The 23,596-nt window shown below is 35.2% G+C and overlaps 1 protein-coding gene across 8 annotated transcripts in view; it reads left to right on the top strand.

Moving 5' to 3' along the window:
* The window catches only part of LOC127861438 (nuclear factor 1 A-type-like), a 94,664-nt gene that overhangs the window by 39,696 nt on the left and 31,372 nt on the right, over positions 1-23,596 (top strand). For 6 of the 8 annotated variants that reach the window (XM_052399915.1, XM_052399920.1, XM_052399919.1 and 3 more), the window contains 3 exons: positions 10,572-10,664; positions 15,691-15,738; positions 20,475-20,645. In XM_052399915.1, coding sequence (XP_052255875.1) covers positions 10,572-10,664; positions 15,691-15,738; positions 20,475-20,645 — 312 coding nt within the window. The remainder of the gene's footprint in view (positions 1-10,571; positions 10,665-15,690; positions 15,739-20,474; positions 20,646-23,596) is intronic. The other 2 variants (XM_052399916.1, XM_052399914.1) reach the window with 2 other exon arrangements.

The raw sequence follows: 23,596 nt of genomic DNA, 5'->3' as shown, positions 1-23,596 counted from the left end.
TTTTGTTTAGGTCCACTTTTTTCCTAAAGTATCAAAGCTATTGCTTTTATACTTGCAAAACTTACTAACTATTGTAAGGGGACTGTGCAGGCAAAGTTATGTAACTCTGACTGGCATTTTGACGGAATTATGGGCCCTTTATACTTGAAAATTTGGTTAAGTTTTGTGTTTCGGTCCACTTTACCCCTAAAGTATCATAGATATTGCTTTCATACTTGGAACACTCACAAACTATCATAAGGGGACAGTAAAGGACAAGTTGCATAACTCTGGTTGTCATTTTTACGGAATTATGGTCCTATTTTGACTTCGTATCTTTAAACATATGGCTAAATTTTGCTAAAATTGCCATAACTTCTATATTTATGATAAGATTCGATTGATACTTTGACAAAAAAACTCTTACCTGACATACCACAATAGACTTCACCCAAACCATCCCCCCGAATCCCCCCTCAATCCCCCCCCCATTATTATTATTTTTATGCCCCCCTTCGAAGAAGAGGGGGTTTATTGCTTTGCTCATGTCGGTTTGTCGGTCGGTCCGTCCACCAGGTGGTTGTCAGACGATAACTCAAGAACGCTTGGGCCTAGGATCATGAAACTTCATAGGTACATTGATCATGACTCACAGATGACCCCTATTGATTTTGAGGTCACTAGGTTAAAGGTCAAGGTCATGGTGACCCGAAATAGTAAAATGGTTTTTGAATGATAACTCGAGAACGCATACGCCTAGGATCATGAAACTTCATGGGTAGATTGATCATGACTTGCAGATGACCCCTATTGATTTTGAGGTCACTAGGTCAAAGGTCAAGGTCACGGTGACCCGAAATAGTAAAATGGTTTCCGGATGATAACTCAAGAATGCATACGCCTAGGATCATGAAACTTCATGGGTAGATTGATCATAACTCGCAGATGACCCCTATTGATTTTTAGGTCACGAAGTCAAAGGTCAAGGTCACGGTAACCCGAAATAGTAAAATGATTTTCGGATGATAACTCAAGAACGCTTTTGCCTAGGATCATGACACTTCATAGGTACATTGATCGTGTCTCGCAGATGACCCCTATTGATTTTCAGGTCACTAGGTCAAAGGTCAAGGTCACAGTGACAAAAATCGTATTCACACAATGGCTGCCACTACAATGGACAGCCCATATGGGGGGCATGCATGTTTTACAAACAGCCCTTGTTTAAATAAAGATTTAAATAAAGATCATCACCACCCTCCACCTCAAAAAAAATAATTGCTATGCCCCCGGTAGGGTGGCATATAGCAGTTGAACTGTCCGTCAGTATGTCAGTCAGTCTGTCCGTCCGTTCGAAAAAACTTGAACATTGGCCATAACTTTTTTACTTTTGAAGATAACAACTTGATATTTGGCATGCAGGTGTATCTCATGGAGCTGCACATTTTGAGTGGTGAAAGGTCAAGGTCATCCTTCAAGGTCAAATGTCAAATTTATGGTGTCTGTCCCTCAGACAAATTTAAACATTGGCCATTACTTTTTCAATATTGAAGATAGCAACTTGATATTTGGCATGCATGTGTATCTCATGGAGCTAAACATTTTGAGTGATGAAAGGTGAAGGTCAAGGTCATCCTTCAAGGTCAAATGTCAAATATATGGCGTCTGTCCGTCCGATAACTTTAACATTGGCCATTACTTTTTTAATATTGAAGATAGCAACTTGATATTTGGCATGCATGTGTTTCTCATGAAGCTGCACATTTTGAGCGGTGGAAGTTCAAGGTCAAGGTCATCCTTCAAGGTAAAAAATAAAAAATAAAAATCAAAGCGGCGTTCTCATGAAGCTGCACATTTTGAGTGGTGGAAGGTCAAGGTCATCCTTCAAGCCGTTCAAGGTCAAATGTAAAAAATAATAATTTCAAAGCGGCGTTCTCATGAAGCTGCACATTTTGAGTGGTGGAAGTTGAAGGTCAATGTCATTCTTCAAGGTCAAGGTCATCCTTCAAGGTCAAAGGTAAAACAAAACAAAAAAATTCAAAGCAGCGTTATCATGAAGCTGCACGTTTTGAATGGTGGAAGTTCAAGGTCATCCTTCAAGGTCATCCTTCAAGTTCAAAGGTAAAAAAATTAAAAAATAAATTCAAAGCGGTGTTATCATGAAGCTGCACATATTGAGTGGTGGAAGTTCTAGGTCATCCTTCAAGGTAAAAAAACAAACAAAAAAAAACCATTAAGCGGGGTTCTCATGAAGCTGCACATTTTGAGTGGTGTAAGTTCAAGGTCATGGTAATCGGCCAGGGGTGTAAATTTTCCGGATTATTCCGGAAATCCGGATTTGAGCCGTCCAGGGTTGATTTTGAGGTGAATGTAAATCCGATGAGTTTGTTTAAGGCGGGTGGGGGTAGGGACAAAATTATTTAGTGCGGGATCATTTCAGAACGAATATTGTTATAGCATCGTCGGCATTCCGGACATTTGCGCTTGGTACCGATTTTATTTATTGATTTCTGATTGGTAAGCGGCTGGCACTGACATGAGCAGGCACTGGCAAAGTAAAGCACTGCAATATCATATTTTAAAACAATATGTTAATCAAATTATATATTGACTGCGTATTTGCTAGGTTACTGGTTTTCATTTTCTGCAGTCAAACGATATGCATATTTAATTTCATTTGCAAGTGATGTATCGCGACATGTTTTCGGACAGTCGTTTTCGGATTCGCTGGTTTGTTAATTACATTTCGAAGTTCTTAATATCATTTGTTTAGAATGACAAATACACCTGCGGTGTTACGGATGGTTTGGTTTATAATATTTCGCATTGTACTCACCAGAAATTGCACCTAGAAAGACTATAAAAAAAGAACAATAAGCTAGGGCTCGGGGGGTTGGGCCCTCTCTTCCCTTTATCATACGGCTTAATTTTCCGGATTTCATATTTGGGCCAATTGACACCCCTGTAATCCTTCAAGGTCAAGGTCATCCTTTAAGGTCAAAGGTAAAAAAAAAAAAAGGGGTGTTCTCATGAAGCTGAATATTTTGAGTGGTGGAAGTTCAAGGTCAAGGTCATTTTTCAAGGTCAAGGTCATCCTTCAAGGTCAAAGGTAAAAAAATATTAATTTCAAAGCAGGGTTATCATAAAGCTGCACATTTTGAGTGGTGGAAGGTTAAGGTCATCCTTCAAGGTCAAGGTCATCCTTCAAGGTCAAAGGTTAATTTATTTTTTTTCAAAGCGGCGTTCTCATAAAGCTGCACATTTTGAGTGGTGGAAGTTCAAGGACAAGGTCATCCTTCAAGGTCAAAGGTAAGACAAAACAAAAATAATTTTTTCAAAGCGGCGCAATAGGGGGCATTGTGTTTTTGACAAACACATCTCCTTTTTTTTTTCAAACATGGTTAAAAAACACAAATATTTATTTTTATTATTTTATTACCGTCCAACTATCCCACCCAAGAATCACCCCCCCCCCCCCCAAAAAAAAAAGAAAAACACTAAAAATTTTTTGGCATTTTTGGAAGATAATGTAATAAATGACCACACCCCCACACTATACACCCCTCTCCACTCCACCCCTCCCTTCTTTGTGATTGAAATTGAGATAGGTCCCTACAATTTTAAAAAGAAAAATAGATGAGCGGTCTGCACCCGCAAGGCGGTGCTCTTGTTACCACTTTGTCAACGCATTTTCCCCTTTGCATAAAACAGCCCTGTGACACATGTGAATATTAAAAGTAAATATGTCATTATTCACTGACCAAATGTTTTTCATATGCCTGCCCAGGTGAATGAACCGTTTAACCCTACCTTTAACTCTAGGTGTAACCAGCTCAGGATAATAGCTAGTGTCCTGTGTTTATTAATGTGTTACCAATGATGGAAGCCATGAGATGAGAGGATTTTCACTGGACAAGCAATTGTTTCTGAATTAACATAATATTAACTGACATGTGTTGTTTTTTTCTTTAATGAATATTCTGTCATAAAAGCTAACATTTGGACAAACGTCCCAACCTTAAAAATGAAAAAATAAGAATGATGTCTGATCTTCATAAATGATACATAATTATAGGGCTGCAACGAATCCAAAAAATTTGTTCGTATCCAAATAAGGTTTCTTAGTATTTTTTTCGGTTCCGGATCCCTCACATAAGACTAACAGAAAATAAGAAATTCTGTCCAAATTCAAGAAATCAATGTTTTAGATGTTTAATTTGACTAAAAAACATTAAACATTTATTAACAAAAAACAAAATTCTCGTTGAACATTGTAGCATTGTCAGAATAAAACGAAACCTCAACACTTATTCACTTAATAGTTTGCTCGTTAACATACACTTTTTACTGTTCATGCAGTTTGATGTTTGTTTTCGCAAAAATTAATAAATCAACATTGTCCGGGTCCAGGCAAGCCCTATCAGATGCACTGACGAGGTCTCCTGCTGTGAAGTAGATTCTCTCACTGGGAATTGAGGTTCCTTGCATCACAAGATAGCATTTTAACTTAGTATATGACGAAAGATAGCATTTTTACTTAGTATATGACGAAAGATGCTTTCAAGACAATACATGATGCAGGAACACAATTTGACAGGTCGCGAAATTATGCAAAATTTACCTGAATAACTTTCCAGCCACACTGGATCCACTACCGTTGTTTTTAATACAACTCAGAAAGACAATAAGGATTGAAAACTTACTTATTGCTATTAGGAATTGCATTTGTCATGTGTAAATCATCCATGATTATGAATTAGTTTTGATTTTGGGAATGCCCAATGACACTCTTAGGCAATAAAAGCCGAAGGATCTCGAATGATCTGCTGTTTGACTGTCACACATTAATAAATATCGACTATTATACGTATCTTTTATCTTTTAAACAGAACTAGTCTGCATAAAAACAATACTCGTGAAAACAGCGCTAGGTTACATACAACTATGAAAATAAATATTCGGAACCGAAATTTCCAGGGGTGGATCCGTACCCGCGAATCTGAGTTGGATCCAATATCATCGGATATTTCGGGTACCCGTTGCAGCCCTACATAATTATGAGTGTTGCCAAAGTGAAAAAGATATTAAGGTGGTTGTGTTACATTACTTTTGATTTATTTGTGGAAAAAGTTTCAAAGTGATAATTTTTTCACATTTCAATACCTTTTCAGCGAGCGAAATTCATAGTTACTATATCGATAATCTTTTATAAAAAAATATTTATGTATGTGCAACAAATGGCCCCCTTTTTTCTCTTCAGCTGTGGCAATCAGACAGTTTATTGTTTTGTAGACATTATGAGTGTTTAATCCCACAATTTTTTATTAACGTATATATTTTAGCGTCTAGCTTAAGCAAATGTTTATGATGACTCGATCATTAAAAAAAGAATCCACTCTTTGGTAATGTTGCTTCATGTTTCTTATATCAATTAGAAACAGTGCTTGCTAATTATTACCTCCAGTTGTTCAAAATATTCAGGGGAAAAGGATAATTAATTTTGCATATGAGAGATCGGGTTGTGTTCGCAGTTTACTGTAATGCTCTGATTGCAAATGCGTTTAGTTTGCATTGTATGTTTATTGTAATGTCTCGTCAGAAATTGAATTATAATGACAGAAATTGTGCGGGTAATTTCTTTTCAAAGTCGGTAATTTTTGTTCATAGTAGTGTTATGACATTCATATGATATTATTTGATAGGTGTGTTTGAGATTAAAAACCAATTGTCCGCATTATTTATTTACAGCAGTGGTGTATAAGTGTGGTAAAGGCCATTTGCCATGCAGGGCTAATATCTGACAAAATCAGGTCTTCCTGACTATCTTTGTGGTAGTTTTAATTTAAATTATCAAATGTAGAAATCCATGTATATTATTATACTATCCAAAGACACATTTGTGTCAAATAATGTTTGTATTTATTATAGTTAGTACATTTTGACATTTAGGTTGTTTGTTTTTCGGTATTGATTATTTCTATTTGTTGGGGGGGGGGGAATGTTTCATAATATTATAATATATGTGTCTCTCCACTAATTGATGTATAGACCACAAAACAAATGTTAAAACTGAGTTAATTTTGAAATGAAAATAGATTTAAATTGTTCGCTGTTTCTACCCACATGTGACTGGGGTTACGTTCCAGAGAACTCTATGCCATTCTTCTGCATGTGATTAATTTATATAATAACTCAATCATAAGATTGAATCACATTGTTATGTTATTTAAATAACAGGAGATTTTGCAGTGTCCAGAAATCAGCATAACAAGTCATTGAATACAAACGTCCAGTGAATCATGGCTTAATATTATTACTTGACGTATCCCATTCCGTGTTCGTATAAGCTTAGGGCGATATCATATTCATGGCAGATCTGGGCATGGGTCAAAATTAAAATAGCCATTTCACTGTAAGAATATTAACCAGAATAACACATTTTGCTGTTACATTAATTGTAAACATTTTGGGAACATACTGTATTCTATTAAAGGTATTAAATCTTAAACCTATAGTTTAATTAATGAGTATTAAACTGGCATAATTATGTTACATGTTAACTTCATTAACCCATTTATGCCTAGTGGACTCTCCCATCCTTCTAAATTGGATTTATTTATTTCCAAAATTAGGGATGTCTAGTATATTTATTTCTATATTAAGAATATTTCTTGCAGAAATTCCTTTAAGCAAACAGCGCAGACCCTGATGGGACGCCGCATTATGCGGCGTCTCATCTGGGTCTACGCTGTATGCCAAGGCCTTTTTTCTAGACGCTAGGCATAAATGGGTTAAATAGATAATCACCCATACATACAATGTACTTACAAGACAATTACATTTTTAAGTTAAATATTCCATGTTCTTTGATATTATTTTGCCTTAATTTTATGCTGACAACTGTTATTATGTTTGACAAAACAATTCGAGAGATGTACACAAGTAGATAACGACCAGTAAATTCTTAGATACATCCTTCATTAATCCCATGTTTAATGTTGCTATATTTCTGTCATCGGTTTTGAATTTTAAGTCATTAAAAAAATGAAGGATACATCTTCGAACTATAATCAGACTGTCAACTGTAAGCATGAGTTGTTTGCCGCTGATTTTCCGTATATCCCCATGGATTATGTTTTGTCATAACCTACGGCATATAAACCATGTTGGATGCAAAACCAAAGCTGCCTACTTAACCATGGGGATATGGTATTGTTTCGGCAATGATTCCTTAAAGCCTACCAGAAAATACAAGGCACAATTTCCCCAGGCATTCATGCCAAATTATGTCACAGGTTGCTGAGGATGCTGATCTTGTATTCAAATGATGACTTTGTAGGTCGAAATACTGCGATTTCATCTAAATGCAGTGATTTTGTTATGGCTATTTCGGTGAGTTACGTGGTAATATCAAGTGCAATCAAGGGTCATTTGCAAAACATCCCAAAGCCTTTTCATGCATTAGAGGTTTAAAACATGTAAATCAGTGATTTTTTTGCTCAAAATTACAGCCGATTTTCGGCTGCTTCCCAATCGCAAAAATCCATGTTTTTTTCCCAAAAATCTGGCCAAAATTTTCCACCCAAAAGCCCAATTTTCCCCCCCAAAAGTGTGTTTTATTGCTTTTTTTAAAGATTAAGAAGTCTCTCATAAATTAATTATGATTTCTTAACTCTAGATCTCTGCTTTATTTGTTAAACATCCTACAAAATATATAACTTTAATTTAGTCCTTTTTGTCCATAAATCATTCCTAAATTTGCCACTTTTTTTTTTTTAATCCCAATTTGACCAGACTCCTTTTCTAGAAAACGCTCTGAACATGCACTTAAAACAATATCAATTCTGTTACTTATAATGCTATTTATAATGCTTAAATTTTCCCAATTTCATGGTTTATTGTGTTATTTTTCCCAATTTCACGGTTTATCCCGCTAATTTTCCCAATTCAAAAGACACAGGCTGTAACAAATTAAAGCAAAAAAAAATCACTGTAAATATAGACGTCAAAGGTCTTTGATATTTTGTTTGTTTGAAAGAAAAAACAGAAATCACTGTGGTTTTTAAAATGAAAAAATTGGTATAAAGTTTTCCTTTAAGTAAAACAGAAGCTTTAATGTAGCAATAGTAGCTAATAGACAATACCCTCCCATTTGTATTCCAACCTGCTAGTGTTCTGTCAATATTTTGCAAGTGATTATGTGCCTGTCCAATTTAAAGTTCATGTAATTTATAACCTCGGTGATGCAGCCACTTGCACAATTATAGAATCGTCGCCTATAAAAACAATAATTGCCCTTTGTATTATAGTAAAAAGAGTTGGGACATTACCAAACCTATAAATGAGCCTACCTCTGGGAAAACAGGGTTTAAGGCATGTGCTTTGAGTATCGTCCCTGATGGCCAATCTGCACAGGCTACTCAGGGACAACACTTTCCGCCGTAATTGTTTTTTGCTAAGAAATTCTTGTCTTAAACAAAAAAATGCATAAAAGAGGAAAGTGTAGTCTCTGGTATACGATAATCTGAGATAACTCTTAATGCACATCCATCAAACCCCATCTAGCCAAAGGGAGGCTTAAATAAAATTCATTCTCATTACATGAAGTTGATCAACTAAAGGGAGACAACTCAGCTTGACTTATTGTTTTTTTTCTATATCTATAATTTGTGGTTTTCTGTTATGTGATGTTCCAGACAGACATCATTTAACCCCACGTTGTTAACCCTATGGCGTTGCTTTCGGCCTAATACCCCATATCCACAGACCATTTCCTTGAAGTTTTCACTCTTCCGAAAATTTGATTATCCCCAAGATATGTGTAATTGAGTTATCTTAATGATCGTGATAAAAACATCCATCAAAAACACATTTTTCTGCACAGAAAATTCTTAAAGATGTTGCAGGGATGAGTGTTTATCAGTCTTGATGTAGTTATCATTTGAAATGAAGAAATAAAGCCCATCAGGTGGAAAATTCATATCTGCAAGCTGTTATTACAGTAATGAACTTTTGCTTATTTTGTCATTTGATCTGTTCTTTCTCTCATTTTATGCATCATTCTTTACTTGGTTATCTTTTGAAACATTATTGCATACAGTTAATCCATCGCTTATCATCTATGGCCAAGTTTGAAACTTGCATAAAGCCATGTACATTGTTATTTCCCTGTCTTTTGCTGGGACATAAAATGGGATCACCTTTTGCGGATGGTCGTGTGGTTTTTTGGTAGGCGACTTATATGTCGAACAGTTCTCATTTTATCTTAACTAAACTGTTTTGAACTGTTTGTTGACATAAAATGTAGGCCATGTTTTATGACCAGCAGATTTGTACGAGGCATTTTTGAGCAATAGCCCTTTGTTTATATAAATACTGTTCAATTCGCCGTTTCGTTCTCTTTCTCTTACAGTTTTCATAGAATCTTTACCAAATTTTCTGATTTTTTTCTTGACATTAAATGGAGATCATTGTTGTTAACCAGCAAATTCACGCTAGGCATTTCGAGTTATTGACTCTTTACTAATACAAAATGGCAAATCGCACTGTTTTTGCCCTGTTACTCGTATAGTTTCCTTTAAATCTTGATTGAACTTTCGAGAAATTAGACATAAAATTAAGGAAAATTTATTATAACCATTCAATTGCCAGAAGAAGAGTTATTTCCCTTTATTTGTTTAAAAATGGGAAATTCTCTGTTTGCCTTCTCAAACTTACAGTTTTCATTGAATCTTAAATAAAATTTCTGTAAATGTTTGTTGACATAAAATGACGCCAGATTGGATAACAGCCAATTCGCACCAGACACTTCAGAGTTATTGCACTTAATTTACTAAAAATAATAGTGAATAAATAAATTTTGAGTCAATTTTCCTCATAACTTGTTTTATTCAATGTGCCGTGCTCTATCAACTAAAATGTGATTAGTAAAGGCGGAAAAAGTACACAATTTACTGCTAGGAAAAGTGAAAAAGGCACATAGTTTACTCATGCTTTAAAAGGAATGGAATTTTGCCAAGAGTGGACAAGACCAATATTGTAGTCAGATATACAAAAGACTTGATACAGATTCATTAAAACTGTCACACAAATAAAAAACTTTCAATCAGAACTACTCTTAGCGCTTCTTAAGACTGGGTTCATATGTTGCCAGTTTAATAGACGATGGTAATTGAAACTTCTTGAACTTATTGCGAGTTTTCTTATTTATCCCTGCAATTTAATTTTAAAAAATAGCAACATCTTTCTTTTAACCCTTTCCCGCTCGGAAGCAAATTGTTAATGTCTATAAGCAACCAGAAAAAAAACCAGAATAGCCTGCGAGTAACTCTCTGTCTGTTTAGGTTTTATGCTGTTTGCTTCTCATCAGTATCTGAGGTTTTTAAACAAAGCCTTTAAAATTTGAATCTTTTAAGAAAGGTCTTAAATTTGCCATAATTTTTCAGGGACTACAAATATGTTGAAATGCATATCTGAGTGGTAGATGGTTATTTATGATTTCTATGCACCTTCCAGCTCCTTGTGTATTCCAGTTCTCGCACTGTTGCCATCATCATCTAACCATCATCATCAGGGCATGTTAATCGTTTCAGTGCCAGGCAACATTCATTCGGGAGTTTCTGGCAATGACAGTATTATGGCCACAGGGGTTTTCAGTGCTCGGGAATTAATGCGCGTCACGAGACGTAAGTATTATGCATGCAAACAAATTACCTGTGTAATCTGTATGTCTTTATGATGTCATATCCGTAAACATGGCTGGGAATGGATCTGGTCTGTTTTTGACTGGTCTGCTTGTATCCTGTATTAAAAAATGGTTTATCTCTTCCATGGCAGAATGGCTTAACAACATTTCAGGCAATTTGATTCTTACAAGTTTAAGGCATTAAATTGAGACATTTCACTAAGTTCCCATAGCAGAGTCTGGTGTGTTGCCCCTCCATGCTTGGGATTGTTTCTTGTAACAACCATAATTGTATTTAAATTAGACAGACAACATCATAAACATTATCATCAGGTATTGAACATTATTATCATTTATTTGGTGATATGTGCAGGATGTTCAGATATCATCATAATGCCAAGAAATGCCTATATTTATTGTCATCTTGTTTCATTTGTTATTAATTTTTGGGTGGAAATATCAGTTTAATACTGTCACAGCTCAAGTGTTACGAAAGTAATATAAATGTGTCTGCAAAAAAACACTTTCACCTATATCATCATGTGCTGATGACTGAAATAACATGTCCATCAATTAAATACTAATGCATGAATTTTGGGTCATTTTATAGTACGTGTACAATTTGTTAATGAAACAGTGTTTTTTTCCCTTGGGTAACAATCCTGCCAGTAAAAAGATATTTATTCGTTTTGAACAAACAAATCAAATTCTCATATCTAATTGTCATTTCTCTTTTTTAAATATTGTTATATTATAGTACTACTAGTATTTTCTTATGCCAAAAGTTCTGTTGAACTGCTTGCCCTATTGACATCATTAATTCTCAGGTGACACGTACATTCCTCAATTTTCAACCATTAAAGCAATAGTTAATCGGTCAAAGTGCCTTGTCTTATGTTGATATCAGCAAATTAAAATATTTATTTTTCTTGATTAGCATTTTGGCACATAGTCCCCCTTAACATGGTGATCGCTGTATAATTCTGACACAAAGATTACAGAAGACAAATTGTGATATATTCCTTCAGATATCACAAGATACCACTTTTTTCTGGTATCATTTGGCAAGATTAATTGCATGCATGATATAAACTCTTAGTTTGACATTTGAGTCTTAAAACCTTTCTTTTGTTTCTTTTTTTCTCTCACATTTTTTGCCTAAGAAATGGGATGGGGACAAGCACTTGTCATATTGAGCTGGGGATAGGAAGGTCTGTGGCAAATAAAGGATTTTAAATGGTAATAAATTTATAAAAGTGGCAGATATATTCCATTTATAAGATACAGATTTATAAAGCTAACAATTTAATGCAAACCCAAAGGAATTATAAATTATGTTTGATGTATATTAAATTGTATTCAGTTACACATAAAAAAATAATATATTAAAGAACAATATTTCATAATAAAATGTATTGATTCTGATATAAATACTTTAACGTTGTATACCGGTATGCTGTTTGATAAAAATTGTATGAATAATGTTTGTTTACTGTATTCAGGGATTGTAAACAAATATGAGTTCTAAAGCGCAATAATATTGTCAATGCCATCTTTGTTGATCAGTTTCCTGTTCATTTTATCATCATCAATTGATTGCATGGTCATCAGCTGAGCGTCATTATTTAATGTGACATAATCATTTCTTTAGTTGCTCTAATTGAAATGCCTTCTTGTCATTCGCCCATCATCATAATGCAATCTTGTTTTGGCTAACCTTAATGCTATAACATTAAAACAAATTCATCCTCAATTCTTAATTTGTTGCTTGCTTTTTATTAGAAGTTAACTTAAACCATAACATTTATTTCATAATATTAGGTTATTTTACAGCGTTGTGTATGACAAAGTGATATAATTTATATGAGTGCACAGCTTGCATACCGTATTGGATAAGCTGAGAGCAGATCATATGTGAGTACGTCACAGCATATAACAAAAAACGGTTTAATTATCTTAAATTATATACAATCTTTGAGTAATTTCCCATGTAAATCACATCCATTTAGTACGTCAGCCGAAGAGCAAGTGCGAGAGCGTTCAGGTCATTATATGAGAAATAATGAGATTGTGTTTCATTTTGACTTCTCAACTGAAAGGCCGACAGAAAATATTAAGGAAATTATTTAAAGCATATTTAAATGGGGGACTTGTTATCTTATCATGTTTATGCAAATCAGCAATATAAGGTCTACTTCAACATTTGTAAATTCTATATAATATGTGTGATGGAAATACTCAAAGTTGACTTGGAAATTATTGTTTAAATAATGGGAAATATATTTTACTTACGCATGTTTAACGCTGTAGAATTTTAGACAGTCACAAATGACAACAGCTAATTAGATGATATAAATAGTTATTTTATAATAGATTATTCTCACAACTAATCCAATTGGTCTTCTCAAACGAATGCAGATATAAACATTCACTTTTATTTAATGTAAATATTTATTTAATGATTTGATGACCAACATATATTATTCTGTTAGGATACAATGTATCTTAGCTTTTTTAGATTTTTGTTTGGATTTCTTTGTTGTTGTATTGAATGCCATTCTTGTATATCAAGTGTATGTAATTTTTTAACAATAAATCAACTCTCTTTTTGAGAATTTTTCTTACATCAGACTCGCATGATATTTGTGTTGTTTTTATTGAACCCAGCTATAATTTCAATATCAAAATTGCGCATGATATTTGTGTTGTTTTTATTGAACCCAGCTATAATTTCAATATCAAAATTGCGCATGATATTTGTGTTGTTTTTATTGAACCCAGCTATAATTTCAATATCAAAATTGCGCATGATATTTGTGTTGTTTTTATTGAACCCAGCTATAATTTCAATATCAAAATTGCGGCTTTGGAGTTGGGATTATACATGCAAGTTAACTGCAGTTTTGTCTAGAATACCCAAAACTGGGACAGTGTTGACCTAATTGTTGTCAGAATGAAAGTTTGTATTGCAGACAGCAGCTGCTTTTCCTTACTTAGTAAATAATATATGAGTTTGTCTTTGGGAAAACCAGACTTAATTTATGTACGTAAAATATCATCCCATTGTGTGGTCAGCAATGGGTAATTGGGTACGACACTTTCCACTTAGGATGGCTTTCGTTAACCCATTTAAGCCTAGTGGACTCTCCCATCCTTCTTAATTGGATCAATTTATTTCCAAAATTAGGAATGTCTAGTATATTTATTTCTATATTTATGCCCCCCTTCGAAGAAGAGGGGGTATATTGCTTTGCTCATGTCGGTCGGTCTGTCGGTCCGTCCACCAAGTGGTTGTCAGACGATAACTCAAGAATGCTTGGGCCTAGGATCATGAAACTTCATAGGTACATTGGTCATGACTCGCAGATGACCGCTATTGATTTTGAGGTCACTAGGTCAAAGGTCAAGGTCACAGGTGAATGTCACAGTTACTGGAAATAGGCATTTTAAGGATTTAGCATGGTTCAAACAAGGGAAACAACTACCGTTTATGCATGTTCTTTTTGTTACAGCATTTGCCTCCCTTGTAATATATTTCAATTTTACCAAATGTAAGGCTTACTGCATTTTTGTATTGTATCATTAACCACCACCCACCACCCACCACCACCACCACCACCACCACCACCACCACCACCACCACCACCACCACCACCACCACCACCACCACCACCACCACCACAAAAAACGTATTCACACAATGGCAGCTACTACAACTTATAGCCCATATAGGGGGGCATGCATGTTTTACAAACAGCCCTTGTTAGAACATTTCTTACCGAAAGTTTAAGCAAACAGCGCAGACCCTGGTGCATCATGCGGCATCTCATCTCTACACTGTTTGCCAAGGCCTTTTTTCTAGACGCTAGGCATAAATGGGTTAATTCCTTTCAACAAACAAATTCCATACAAGTAAAAAGTAATGTAAAGGATTAGCCTGTGTTGACTGCACAGGCTATCTGGGACGACTATACTTACATTGATTAAGACCTGTTTTCTTAGAACAGTGCCTCATAGCAATACAGGTATAGGTCAGAATATAAGGTGTGTTTCTCAGAATCTTTAGTATGGTGAGAAATGATCAGTTATCACTCAACTGTATTTATCCTGTGAATTGAAATCACTAGAACAACAATAAAATTCTATATTTGTACATTATCAGACAGTCATCGAAATTCTTGTGGAGAAGACATGGATTTTGTTATGAAAGTATGAGATGAATTGATTTATCTAACACACAAATTATTTAAGTAAACAAACCTTTTTTCACATATTCAATATCAGAAGAGTTTTTACCCTTCATTGCTTTGCTTCATAATTCATTCATGTAAGTCCCATTGAAGGAATAAGTTGAAAATACCATCTTTCATATTGAATATACAATTATAATGTTAAATTATCAAATAATATTATTCAATTCTGCCATCTGCATATATACAATCAGCAACTTGGTTAACACACCTCATGTTTCATTTACTAGTTAATTTAGAATACAGTTCAGCCGTGCGATGTGAAAAGGGGGTTTAATGAAAATGCATTAAGTGTCGTGTGACACTTTTCGCTCGTATGATATTTTTGTTTCAAGAAAGTCTCTTCTTAGCAAAAATCAAGTTTTTGCGGAAAGTGTCGTTCCTGATTAGCCTTTGCGGACTGCGCACATGCATTAAACCCCTTTATCACAGAGCACGGCCCATTTGTTTTGTATACTTTTTTAAACCATAACATGTGCATGTTCATTTTGTATGAGATGAGCCGTTCCATGACATCAAATGTGACGTTGAGAAATTGCTATTTCAGTGTCATTCTTTGTAACACTGTGCATGTGCATGGTTTCGTCATTGAAAAGTAAAACAAAAGATGCATAACTGTGTTTGATACGTGTTAGATACGTCATATCATTTTATAAAATTATGTAAAAAATAATAATAATAAACTATCAGGTTTAAGCATGGAAGGCTCATGAAGGTATTGCCGTTTTGTATCATGATACTCATATCTCATTGATCATCTGGTCATTTTCATTGTAGACTCATTTGCGACTGAATTTGAAGATGTCGACGACAATAGTCCCAATGGTTGGTATCCATTCCCTCCATTGTAACACTTTCCCCTTATCTACATGTATGTACCTCTCTCTCTCTCTTCTGTCCCCCTTCTTCTGTCCCCTACTTGTCTGTCGCCCTCCTATTCTATATATAAATATCACAGGTAGTTGAGAGATATACAATGTAGTTACTATTGCACACAGAGGAGAGTTATGGCTACCGAATTGGAAGGCAGACTCTGAAATTACTCTTAAATGGTCCATTTTATATATTTAAAATACTCTGAATGAGGCTATACTCTGATGCCTATAATATTTATTTAATGTTACTAAACAAATATGCTCAGTAAAATAACAAACAAAATAACAAACAAGTCAAACGAGCAGATTTAAAATGAAAGTCAGGAGCTCATTTATATTGATTAGTTTCATACATTTTTATAAGCTCCTACCGATTATTCGCTTCTAATGATATTTTTTGTGAAAATTATGCTCTTTTTTTAAGCCTGCAGGCAGGTTATAGCAAATAGAATAGCACTTTCCGGATATGTTTTTTCCAATGGCATGGCATATTAAAATTATGCAAGGATTGGTACATGGACATTTATAATGGGAAACTCGTGTGAGGTGTAACAAAACAACATCCCCCTCTCAGAGTATCAGTCTTGGTGGAGTTTTGTAGTTTCATTCTTAAGTGTACTAAATGATATTTACATTATTTCAATTTTCATTTTCTTCAGTTACATGTATGTGCAAGAATTAGTTGAAATTGATCAAGCAGAAACAATGTACTTCCACTGTGAATTATTTGGATGAAATAAAACATAGACATAACCTTTAATGTAATGAATAAACGTTTGTATTTGATATAATACATGTTATAAATATTAATTTTGTAAAAGTCAAAACATCGAACACCATGGTCTATTTTGTTTTGACGTGGTCTACCATGGTTGTCGAAGATAAGACTTGGAATTCTCATTTCCACTACGGTATTTGATGGGTGACCATGATAAACATAGACAGCTATCAAAATCAATAAAATACCATGGACACTATTTTTTATGTTTTGCCTGGATTGCTGTTATTTATTGATACTTTTTCAAAACTGTTTCTTCAACAACATTATGATTTTCAATTAATTGTTCTCTTTGAGTTTATTTAGATCTTGTAATCGTAAATCTGTCTTGTAAGTTGTGTTTATCCTCCATATATTTTTAGAACTTCTTGATTATATAAGTTTCTGGTGCTTATATTCTTGTGTATTTTTGTGGTAACTCTTTCACCCTTTAGACATGTAGGTTTCAAATGTAGTTATACACTATCTTTGTCATGCCCTCTGTTGGTTGGCATGTAGCAGTCGCACTTTCCGTCTGTCTGTTCATCCGGAGGTTTTGTACGCATTGCTTTCAGATATTTAGCTGATTTTTGGGGTATGTTAGTTTACCTACATGACTTCCAAAGGATGTGTGAGTTTCATTCCATTCCATTGATTTTTGGCCGAGTTATTGGCCATGAGCTTTTCTTCAAATTGACCGTTTAGAAGGTTTTTAAGGCAACACTTTCAGGCAATTAGCTGATTTTTAGCTCATCTATTTTATTTTATTTTTAATTATGAGCTATTGTCATCACCTTGGTGTGGGCGTCAGCTTCGGCGTCGGCGTCCGGTTAAGTTTTGCGTTTAGGTCCACTTTTCTCATAAAGTATCAATGCTATTGCATTCAAACTTGGTACACTTACTTACTATCATGAGGGGACTGGGCAGGCATAGTAAGATAACTCTGGCTTGCATTTTGACAGAATTATGTGCCCTTTTTATACTTAGACCATTGAAATTGAAAATTTGGTTAAGTTTTGTGTTAAAGGGGCCTTTTCACAGATTTTGGCATTTTTTTAACTTATTCATTAAATGCTTTATATTGATAAATGTAAACATTGGATCATAAAAGCTCCAGTAAAAAATCAAGAAAAAAAATAAAAAAAGGAAAAGAACATTGCCCAGAGCAGGTTTCGAACCAGTGACCCCTGGAGTCCTGCCAGAGTCCTGAAGTAAAAACACTTTAGCCTACTGAGCTATTCTGCCGTGTACACACTCTTGACGTATTTTATACCTTATATAAGCAATCTTCGTAGTTTCACAAAATTTAACGACAAAAACAGAACTCTCCAAATTATCAATCGTTTTGCGTTGCAACGCTTGATAAATTTTAGGTTTTAAAATCGTCAAAAGATGCATATAATGGCTATATTAGAGCATGGTTAATGTTCAGTATTACTGTTTCCTCACAAATATTATAACTTAAACGAAAACTTACGAATCTGAAACAACTTTTTTCAATTTTGTCAATTTACCAAAGCGTGAAAAGATCCCTTTAAGGTCCACTTTATTCCTAAAGTATCAAAGCTATTGCTTTCATACTTGCAACACTTACTATCATAAGGGGACAGTAAAGGACAAGTTGCATAACTCTGGTTGTCATGTTTACGGAATTATGGCCATTTTTTTACTTAGTAACTTTGAATATATGGTTACATTTTGTGTTTAGATCCACTTTACTTCTAAAGTATCAAGGCTATTGCTTTCAAACTTCAAATACTTTCATGCTATCATGAGGGTACTGTACCTGGCAAGTTGAATTTTACCTTGACCTTTGAATGACCTTGACTCTCAAGCTCAAATTATTAAATTTTGCTTAAATTGCCATAACTTCCTTATTTATGATTAGATTTGATTGATACTTGGACAAAACAACTCTTATCTCCCCAATTTTTTTTTTAAAGATCATCTAATAAATGACCACCACACCCTCACACTATACCCCCCCCCCCCATGTTTTTTTTTCAAACATGGTTGAAAAACACAAATATTTTTTTTTATTATTTTATTTTTGAAATACCGCCCAACCATCCCACCCAAGAACCCCCCCCCCCCCCCCCTCCCAAAAAAATTAATAATTTTTTTGCATTTTTGGAAGATAATGTAATAAATTACCACACCCCCACACTATACACCCCTCTCCACTCCACCCCTCTCCCTCCTTTGTGTTTGAAATTGAGATAGGTCCCTACACCTTTAAAAAGAAAAATAGATGAGCGGTCTGCACCCGCAAGCACTTGTTGTTATGTGAGTCTACCTTCATGATTAACAGTTGAAGTGTGAATTTCGTTCCAGTCCATTTATTTTTACAAGGTTATAGGCCTTGGATTTAGACATTTTCTTTATAATATCAGTTTTCCTGAGGGTATATTTATGGAATGATTTCAAATATTAAGCTGACTTTTGGTATGTGAGTCTACTTACATGACCTTTGGGTGAAGTGTGAGTTTTGTTCCGGTCCATTGATTTTTGGAGAAGTTATTGGCCTTAGACTGAGAAATTTTCTCTATAATAACCGTTTTTCGAAGGGTTGTACGCAACACTTTCAGATATTTAGCTGATTTTTGGTATGTGAGTCTACCTTCATGACTTAAAGATGGAGTGTGAGTTTTGGTCTGGTCGATTGAGTTTTGGCCCTTGGACTTAACAATTTTTCTCTAAAAAAGCTGCCGTGCGCCTTCAAAGCTCAGGAGGGGGCATTTTGTTTCACAAACACTGGTCTTGTTTCCTTTTATAATAGCTTTCATAATTCATTACGCTTTTTATTGAAACAAAATTCAAATCATTATGTTAATCTAAGAATATTCAGTCAATCACTTCTATTATTATCTGATATTATCATGTTTTGAAAAACATGATTTTATTGTTTCTGGAAATCATGGAATTCTATCCTAAAATAATAAAAACGTTGGGAAGAATGTTATCATATGGAATTCACATTTAGCTTAGCAGTAGATGCATGCATCATTGCATACATCATAGGCATTCATTAGTGATCTCTTTGATGTGCTTTACACTGTAACAGCCAGCTGTTTAGTCCTTATTTTATGGGTCATGTGTCAGTGGTAGAAATTAATTGTTTTGATTATGTGAAAATGCAATCCATTCGCTTGCAGACCCTTGTAATACAAAATCTTTATACAATGAATTTGTATGATACAACCCAATCGGAACACCACTGTCATGCACTATTTTAATTGTACATTGTATACATATGAGCTGTGATCTGTGAAATGAGGGTTTGATGCATGTTGGTAAGGTGTCCTCCCAGATTAGCCCATGCAGTCCAACACTCTCCTCTTTTATTGTATTTTTCGTTTACAATAAGTCTCTTCTTAGCAAAAATCCAGTTTATGCGGCAAGTGTCACCCCTGATCTGAGATTACACTTAACGCACATGCATTTAACCCCCAGTGTCACAGAGCATGGCTCATATCAAAGTTAAACAGATACGCCAGTTTCACACTTAACCCTTTCAGTGCGGGAACCGAATTTTGTAGGTCTTTGCAAACAGTTTGGATCTAGATGAGACACCACAGAACCTGGCGTCTCATCAGGATCCAAACTGTTTGCTATTCTGATAATATTCTTTGAAAAAAATCGAAGAAAATGCTAATTTTAGAAATTCAGCAGACGACATTTTAGCAGACGACAAATTTCCCAGCATGCAAAGGGTTAACCTTGGACCACCATTGGAGCCGCGTTCTGGGAAAACTGGGCATAATGTATATGTGGTAATTTGTGCAGTCCGCATGGGACTATCGGGGACGCAACTTTTGGTTTTTTATTTAATTTTTCGTTTAAAGGAAGTCTCTTAGCAAAAATCAAGTTTAGGTTGAGAGTGTTGTTCTTGTGTTCACACATTACCGCTGTCGTTCCTGTGCTTTCAGCTTCCATAATGATGCCTCACAATGGTACACACCCGATGTTGCCCCCGCCCAAGATTGACAGCCCCAGCTACTACCAGTACAGTCCCCACCCTCAGGATCACAGCCAGCACATGGCCGCCATGGCCTCTCACCACGGCATGCCCAACGGTCAGGCTCAGCTTAGCCCCTCAGGTAGGGCATATAGAGGTGCACCAATCTAGTGGAACTTAGCCCAACTGTTGCGCTATAGAGACATACCAATGTGGTTGAGCTTAGCCCCTCAGTTAGGCTATAGAGGGATAGCAATCTAGTGGAACTAAGCCCCTCAGGTATGCTATAGAGGCATACCAATGTGGTGGAGCTTAGCCCCTCAGGTAGGCTATAGATGGATAGCAATCTAGTGGAACTTAGCCCCTAAAGTAGGCTATTGAGGCATACCAATCTAGTGGAACATAGCCCCTCAGGTAGGCTATTGAGGCATACCATTCTAGTGGAACTTAACCCCTAAGGTACGCCAGACAATACCAAACTTCTTCGGACCGACGGACATATCTGACAGATTATGACAAGGTCCGATCGATTTTGCAATTCCGTCGGACCAAAATGTCCGACTCCAAAAAAAAATCACAAATATCTTTAATAATCATCGTCTGATGCTCCGTGGGATTCCAATATTTGCCAACAAAACATGTAGAACTAAATACGTTAATACCAGTGTCGTTTTTATGTTTTCGATCTATTTGTGTCCTCCAATAAGAATAGCTCGCACATGTTCGGTTAACCGCGTTATTTTCCGAAATAACTCGGATCACGCGATACTATATTCGTAAAATAATCTGAACGTAGAGACGGAATTTGCCGAGTGTGTTCCGATGTATATGAAATATAAACTGTTGCAACTCGGTATATTCTGTGACAGCGTCTGGAAATTTCCAAACCAATATTTATAAAGTACTAGTTCCACGCTCATATGTGCATGTCAATTCGCAAAATGCGAGAGCCGGGACCATGAAGCAAGGTGCTCGCATATGTTAAAGGTCAATTGTCTTCAATGTAAACAGCATTGCGAAGCGAAAATAACGTTGACGTATAATTGTTTTCAGGTGATTTCGTGTTCAAAATATTGTTGTCTTCTTTCCAAAAGACTATTTCACAACTAATTTTATTGTCTTTATATTTTGTATTGTGAGATTTGCCTGATATGCTGAGGTTTCTTACCAAAGTATGACCTGGTACTGATACTATTATATTGAGAATATTGGCAAAACAAATTTGTCGAGACTCAAGTGATTGATCATCTATTAATTGAAGGTACCTCAGATGAGCAGGAGACTGCTGAACCTGATATTGTCGTAGACTTTGACGCAGAAACTCAACAAATCAATTATCAATTCTGTAAAGATAACAAGAGTGATTACTGTTCAGATTTTCAGGATGAAGGAGACAATGAGAAGATGATAATCAATTATTTGAATTCCAATCTCTATTCCGATATCTGATAATATCTAGTAATATATAGTAACATACTTGTTTAATGATATTCCTAGATAGTACATACTTGATATATGCCATTATGATATAAATAAATACTATGTGTAACCGTCATTTCATTTTGTGTTTTCTCTCTTTTTGTTTGGTCTGACAAACACTCATCCGGTCTGACAGAATGTGTCAACCCGTCAGACCGAATGTCTGACATCAATCTGGAAGTTTGGTATTGTCTGGGTACGCTATGAAGATATATCATTCTAGTGGAATTAAGCCCCGCAGGTACACTATATAGAGGCATATCAATCTAGTGGAACTTAGCCCAACAGATATGCTTTAGAGGCATACCAATCTAGTGGAACTTAGCCCCTCAGGTAGGCTATAGAGGGCTAGCAATCTAGTGGGCTTTAACCCCTCAGGAAAACGTTAGAAGTATACCAATCTAGTGGAACAGGTACGCTATAGAGTCATACCAATATTATGGAACCCTTTACCATTCAGATTTGCATTATATGGCATTTGTAATCCCTTTGAAAATCAAATTAAATTCATGTTTCAAAGACTTCATTTCAAACCCTAAGATACCATTAAGCAGCAAACAGCATAAAACCTGAACAGCCTGTGAGTTGCTCGCAGGCTGTTCTGGTTTTATTTGTGTTGCCTATAGCCATTTTCACTTTGCTTCTGAGTGGGAAAGAGCTAAGTCACAAAGAAATGGTGTGAAGGTAGTCTGAAAAAGTAACTAAGATGTTTAACAAAGTCAATAAGGAATGGTTTAGTCTAATGGTTTAAATAATGGCTGAGTGAAATAGCTAAAGCTATGTAGTTTTACTAGCAAATGCTCCAAAAATTAGTCCTGTTTACAACAGAAGGGAGGCAACTGCATTTTATTTGAAAAAAGTGAAAAAGTAAAGATGTAAACTTTAAAGTCAGTAGGTTTCATCTATAAAGTACAAAACTACAGGTATCTGTTTTAAGTTTGAATACCATTTAAACACTGGACTTGTATAAATCGCATATATCACAAACAACTTTACAATCAAATGTAACTGACATTTTGTTTAGCTATGAAGTGATGTTTTTTTCATGTCTGTTAAAAATACCCATGTATTTTCTATGCCCTGTTTGGTTTGTTTATCCCAAATGAAAGCCACTTTCTCTTAATCGGAAGTATGTCAGGCCAGCTAGCTAAGATGGTTGAGCGCTGGATTCCAAATCTGCTGATTGCAGATTTGATCCCCGGCCTAGCCACATAACTTATTGAAATCCTTTCTCTCAATAATGCTTCCTAGAAAGCTTTAATACTGACATGAGTGATGTCAATGAACACTTTAAACACATCTACATCACCTGAACTCATTTATACTTACATGAGTGATGTCAATGAAAACTTTTAACACATCTACATCACCTGAACTCATTTATACTTACATGAGTGATGTCAATGAACACTTTTAACACATCTACATAACCTGAACTCATTTATACTTACATGAGTGATGTCAATGAACACTTTTAACACATCTACATCACCTGAACTCATTTTTGCCTAGCAATTGACATACGTTTTGACTTACTAGCGGTGATGTTTTATATGATATGTATTTTAATGGAGTCAATGTAGCTTTTCATTTTAAGCTCGACTATAATATATG

This window comes from Dreissena polymorpha, chromosome 16 (assembly GCF_020536995.1).
Source record: "Dreissena polymorpha isolate Duluth1 chromosome 16, UMN_Dpol_1.0, whole genome shotgun sequence".
In the NCBI taxonomy this organism is placed as follows: domain Eukaryota; kingdom Metazoa; phylum Mollusca; class Bivalvia; order Myida; family Dreissenidae; genus Dreissena; species Dreissena polymorpha.
Note: the sequence above shows the minus strand (reverse complement) of the source record. Positions and strands in the feature narration are given on the sequence as shown.